General features: G+C 40.3%; 1 protein-coding gene across 2 annotated transcripts in view; it reads right to left on the minus strand.

Moving 5' to 3' along the window:
* Positions 1-1227: 1227 nt before the first annotated feature.
* Positions 1228-6013, minus strand: part of ranbp3b (RAN binding protein 3b) — a 14465-nt gene continuing 9679 nt past the window's right edge. For both annotated transcript variants that reach the window (XM_005729102.2, XM_005729101.2), the window contains exons 10-17: positions 5817-5917; positions 5629-5704; positions 5423-5519; positions 4803-4927; positions 4582-4702; positions 3829-3971; positions 2563-2758; positions 1228-2444 (exon numbers count right to left, since the gene is read on the minus strand). In XM_005729102.2, the coding sequence (XP_005729159.1) occupies positions 2401-2444; positions 2563-2758; positions 3829-3971; positions 4582-4702; positions 4803-4927; positions 5423-5519; positions 5629-5704; positions 5817-5917 (903 nt within the window). In that variant the 3' untranslated portion in view covers positions 1228-2400. The remainder of the gene's footprint in view (positions 2445-2562; positions 2759-3828; positions 3972-4581; positions 4703-4802; positions 4928-5422; positions 5520-5628; positions 5705-5816; positions 5918-6013) is intronic.

Here is a 6013-nt window from a genome sequence, read left to right on the forward strand (position 1 = left end):
AGTCACAGTAGCTGAGTGTTAGTGGAAAACCCTGATAAGTACAGTCCCAATTTTAAGCTCCATTTAAGTCGAGACCATGTCCCAATCTCTCTATTCTGACCTAACAAGCTGAATCACAACCTGACTAACTGCTTTGTTCGTATAACTAACTTTAAAACGCATTGCGGTTATAACTTAGTCATTACATAGTTTGACCTCACTACTGACAAAAGCCAGGTGAAAAAACTATTCAAGTGTGTCTCCATTTAAATCACCTTTGGTGGCTTTCTTCTGATTTTAGAACTGGGGGTATGCATGTTGTGCAATTCATTTTCCTCTCTGATGCTTATCTCACCTCCTTCCCCACTACTTTAAAGTACTTTGAGAAAATGTTAAGAAGATTTCTATTGTTTGCGGCCCAATCTTTCAGGTGAAAACCAAATGGTTTATGTGTGAAGTTTAATGTTTGGGAATTCAATGAGGCGAAGATCCTTTGTGCTGACGACGACCCTGCTTTTAACGACATGTTCACAAAGTCAACAATCTTTCAAACAAACACCATCACAATAAAGATGCGTGCCCTTGGTTGTTACCAGTATTTAGATTTTTAAAAGAAAAGCATGAAGATGAATCACATTTGATGAGAATTAAAGAGAATCTGCAGCGCACGTCAAGGCCTCAAGTAAAACTCCAAAAAGTTAGTAGTGCTTGACTTGTTACACTAGCCCAGCATCTAAGTTCGGAGTGTTTAGCTTTGACTTTCACCACACAACTGCAATCATTTACGGGAGACGCTGCAGAAAAATGCTTTCCCGCCGAGTCACCACAGAAAGGCAGATAAGGCTAAGAATTTGCGAGCAGTGGCAGTTATGTTTCTAGTTTGGATGTATACGATTAGGCTGGGCTGTTATGATAGGTACATGCATCAAATATTCATGACCTTGTGCCTGATGAATACTGTATATAAACAAGATTTAGTCTGATTCCTGCTCAGTGCAGTCAGCACAGCGTTCATCAACCTGCAGGCCAGATCCAGCACATGAATACAAAACAGATAGGCTGTTCTCATTCCACGTATTCAATTATGTCCAAGGGTAAAATTTGTTCCCTCTTTAGAGAGTTATTCATTATTGTACTGTTGCTTACAGGTACTACTTATCACTAGAGACAATGTCTAAGTATTACATATACTATACTGATACCCCTCTTGCTAGTGCAGAAAACCCAGTTTCAGAGGGAACAATAGCGGTCAGTCCAAAATGGTTTATTTTGTAAAGGGGGCAGCTGGAGATGAGAAAACATGGTGCGCTACTAAATGATGATATATTCAAATGTACATGACATTCAAAGGGTATTACAGTTGTCACTCAAATTTTCCACACATGAATTCTTTCATTCAAAACCTTTTTTCCAAATGTAAATGGATAAAAAAACAAAACAAAACTTCAACATAAAAATATGAATCAACACGATAAACCCCTGGGATGCTGGAAAAGGAGAAAAGTAACAGTTACATGCAGAATGTAGACGGGTGAGTTCATGTTTTTTCTAATTTTGGAAAAAAGTAAAAACCAGACGCTGAATGACTAACACATCGTAGAAATCTAGACGAAACATTGTGGTGAACTGCCCTTTTGTCCCCAAATCATTAACTCACATTAGCGGAAACTGCACTGTTTCAGTCTTTTATTCGCTATAATATAGGTCAATAGGAAATATAAGAAACTGCTATTAATGACAACTCGAGTGGTCTTGGCTAGCCATTACAAACAGCACATATGTGTTGAGATGCCTCATGAAAATGACAGCCCAAAATAAATTACATTTGCCAAAACTTAACGCACAGACTGGTCAGGATGAGGGGGGCAAGAGGAAGGCTGGACTTGATGTAAGAGAAAAAAAAAAGAAAAGAAAAAACAACAAACGACTGGATGACGAGTCAAATACGATGTGAATGAAGCTCCTCTGGATGTGTGGTGTCCAGAGGTACGGCTGTAGAGTGAGTATAAAGGTCCCAAAGTAGAAACTGCAGTCTTAACATGTGCCATACTTTAAAATGTAGAGGAAAACACCCTTACACTCATCAATATGATGAGCAGAGAAGTCCCAAACCAAAGCTTTGAAGTCTTTATTTTTGCTATCGGGGAGAGGAAGAAAAAAAAATACTCAAGAACAAAAATTAAACACAAAAACAGGAGAGGGCGGGAAGAAACGACTCCAGATATTACGCTGAACGCAGAGAAGATGAACTGCACGAGTTGGGTGAGACACTCCGGCACAGGGGGTTATTTCCTGGAGCTAGACTTCTAATATCCAAAAGTACTGGTCTGGAGGACCCACGTTGGTCATGGGGTGTCCATGGAGATGCCTGCAGCAAAATGCTTCTACAGCGGCATCTCAGCAGGCTTTCCAAGAGTGACGCTATGTGCTTCCAGCTGCCTGGCTCTCTCCTCCCTCTGAATTACCTGCAGGAGCAGAGTCGCAACATGTCAGCAAAGGTATTTTAGTTGAATCACTGAAAAACAAACAAGAGCTGCTGCAGTAAAAACTAGAAAATAAAAATAAGAAATAAAAATCACTGACTTGTAGCAGGAGTAGAGGCTGAAGCGGAGGCAGAGGCATTGTCCTCCTCGTCGCTGTCATCCTCGTTGGACTGCGGTACCTCGGCATCGGGGATGGTTGTTGCCGGGGTCTCGGACTCCTGTTCCACCCTGCTCTTCAGGGCCAGGATACGGTGATGTAACGCTGCAGCCAGCTGACCTACGTCTTTAGAGCTACCCTAAATATGCAAAAGTGTAAACAAAATTCAGCCACATGGACATGACACATGCACATTGCGTTGGTACACTGTAACGCTCCATTTGCAGGATTTTCCAAATTATCAGTAGGATGACTTCATCTTGTTGAGAACGCAGCAGACAGAGTCCTTACAGATTTCAACATATTACCCAGCTACTGAAGTCACTTCACTGGCTCCCAGTTCAACACAGAATTACCTGTACAAGTACTTCTACAAACTTATAAAGCTCTCAGTAGTTTGCCCTCCCAGGTCATCTCTGACTTTCTCAGTATCTATAACCTAATTAGATCTTTTAACTATTCTCAGAATTAGATCCAAGTGTGCTGAGGGTGCTTCAGTTACTGTGGAAACTGAACCTTGGAACAAGCTGCCTGCTGACTTGAGGTCATTTACAACTGTTTACACTTTACAAAACAAGCTTAAAGCCTCTTTTTTTAAACTTTCTTGTAAAGTTAGCTTTTTTTATTGCTTTGACTTAAGTAAGCCTACATTTGTTTTTATGTTTTTCATGTTTGGGTTATGCACACTGAGTTTACATTTAATGAAATGTGTTATATGAATTATAAAATTGCCACTTCGATACGCAGATGTTTCAGATTAAATGCTTTCCAAAACCCACAGAACGGCTGGAATGTTAAACATCTGGGGGAGGAAGTAATGCATTTTATTAAGAACAGTTTTTAACTACCTCAAAATAATATGTTTGAAAGCAGTATTCTTGTACCAACTGTAGGCATTGAATGTTTTAATATCACAGGACAATACTGAGCTGATCAAATTAATAACATGGAAATGTATTCACCCTTTACTAAAGAGGAAAAATACACAAAAACAGAATGCGACCGATGATAAAGACGCATTAACAGTGGAAGGGACAGCGTGAAACCGAGGCAGAATATGTTTCACCACTTCAATGCTTTACATTGAAATTACAATTTTCTGTGTTTTTCTTACTTTTGATGTATACACAGGGAGGGGAAAAACACTTAAAAGCTAACACCCTTTGGAAAAATGAAATGTTCAAATGTTAAACGTTTAGTAACACATACCGATATTAGGAAGACCTTGACACCCTGGTCCTCCGTGTCCATGGCAGTGATTCGTACACTCTTCTCGCTGGCCTTGTCCACTTGCATCTGGGGCCAAAGTTTAGTGTTGAGGATCAACCTGAGGCTGCCCTGGGTCCTCATTACTGCAACACACGACAGCAGTGACATACAGATGCAAATATGCACGTGTTTACCATTTCAGCCCACTGACTGTAAAATCTCTTCACTAAACAGGCACAACTAGTATTTGCAGTAAATACACAGCTATAGTCCTAGAAACTGCTCTGTTCTGTCACTGAGAAGGTGATTTGTACCAGGATTCCAGTTTAGTCAAATATTAACCAGGATACAGTGAAAGGAAACTTCTGAAACTGTTGAATATTCATTAAAAACAAAACTTCAGAGTGCTTGTCCACTTAGATTTTGATTTGTCTGAATGAAACCACCATATATAAACATTACCACAATATTACTGCGGTGGCCAGTCAACAGAGCCATGTAGTAGGAACAGACTCCCTCTTGTGTTCACTGTTAGGTTTTGTCATAACACGTGTAATCAAAACAAAAGGTATGTTTTGGTTTACTGAGATAGTAGTCGCCCCTACCTGTCCCGGTAGAATAACAGTAAAAACAATCAGATGCTTTCGTCCGCTAAAGCTATTTGGGTGACTGAATTGTAAAAACAAACCATGCACATTCATAACAGGAAGGGTTTTTTTCCTCTCTCCAGCGGCTTTTTGAAGGTGCTTTTACCTAGACGGGACTGTAGCGTGCCGTCGTCTGTCGATGCCATGTCATTGAGCCTCAGCAAACCCCGACCTCTCTCTATCCACGACTGAGCAGTCTTCTCAAAAACATACAACTTGCACTGCATCTGAAGTAAAAGAGGAGGGGGGAAAAAGAAGATTATAAAACATTCTCACCATGTTATTCGCTGCACGTCTTCAAGTGAAATACCCCGCCTTGTCTTTCACCTGTAAAACATTGCTTTCTGATTCCTCTCCAGTTTTCACATCGACTTTCTCTAAGATGCACTTCTTGGCTGTGGCTTTGGTGTATGCTGCTGCAGACTCCTCCAAAGACTCTGACACGTTGTTCACTGGTGAAATAAAACACAAACATATAACTGATCCTTTAGCAACACAGAAACAGTGCTACTGCAGGGTAATCAAGGAGCTTGTCTTCCATCCCCGAACAGAGAAGCTTGATAATGTTCTCTGCATCATTTCCAGAGCAGAGGCACTTGAGCTCTGCGCCCACATTTATGATTGCCTGGGCACTGAGCAGCTATGAAATGGTAAATTATTTTTCAAAGTCACCGAACAAAGTAAAATATTCTCTCACTCAGTATTCCCCTTTTGTATGTTAAGACACGAACCCTGGACACTTTAAAACCTTGCTTCTATGACATAAATCAAGCTTTTTTCTTTTTAGGTGGACTTTAAGTTTAAGACAATATAAAACGAATATACAGTCATAAGCCCACAGGTCTTGTTTTTGTCTTGAGTGGAGTAAAGTTTTGTGCTTACACCTACTAGTAATCAATCCAAATAGCAACCATTTTTGTAAATAATAGGAGGGATGGGTTTTTTACCTTTCTCTGGGGTGGCTTCCTGCGATGAGGGCTCTGAAGCAGGGGCAGCTGACACGTCTTTATTTTCCTCATTTGAAGAGTCACCCTTTGGTGGACTCTGAAAACACAACAGAGTTAATCATTTCAGCTCGTTCAATTGTAGTCATTAGGAATTCTGCAGTATTGCAGAAGGTAAACAGACTATTGAATTCACCCTATTAACTCACCAGAACTCGTTCAGACATATTCTGCCCGAAAACAAATTTTGCTCCACTGTCTGCACTGTTTGTGGCATTTTTTGAACTGAAAAGGCAGAAATGCAAGTGTGCATCAACGCGTTGATCAAAGTTAATACTGAATTTTGCAGAAATACTATTTTAAAAAAAATGTAGAAGTAGAACACATTTTTAATTACCTTGTGGTAGAGATGTACTGCAAGAAATAATTTGTGCCCTCTGATTGAGAGTCCAGTGGCACGCCGTCCTTTGAATTGTCTTCTTTATTGTTTTCCTCCAACTAGAGAGAGAGAGAGAGAGAGAGAGAGAGAGAGAGAGAGAGAGAGAGAGAGAGAGAGAGAGAGAGAGAGAGAGAGAGAGAGAGAGAGAGAGAGAG

The sequence above is a fragment of the Pundamilia nyererei genome, unplaced genomic scaffold (genome assembly GCF_000239375.1).
Source record: "Pundamilia nyererei isolate P.nyererei 1_Seehausen unplaced genomic scaffold, PunNye1.0 scaffold00031, whole genome shotgun sequence".
NCBI lineage: Eukaryota > Metazoa > Chordata > Actinopteri > Cichliformes > Cichlidae > Pundamilia > Pundamilia nyererei.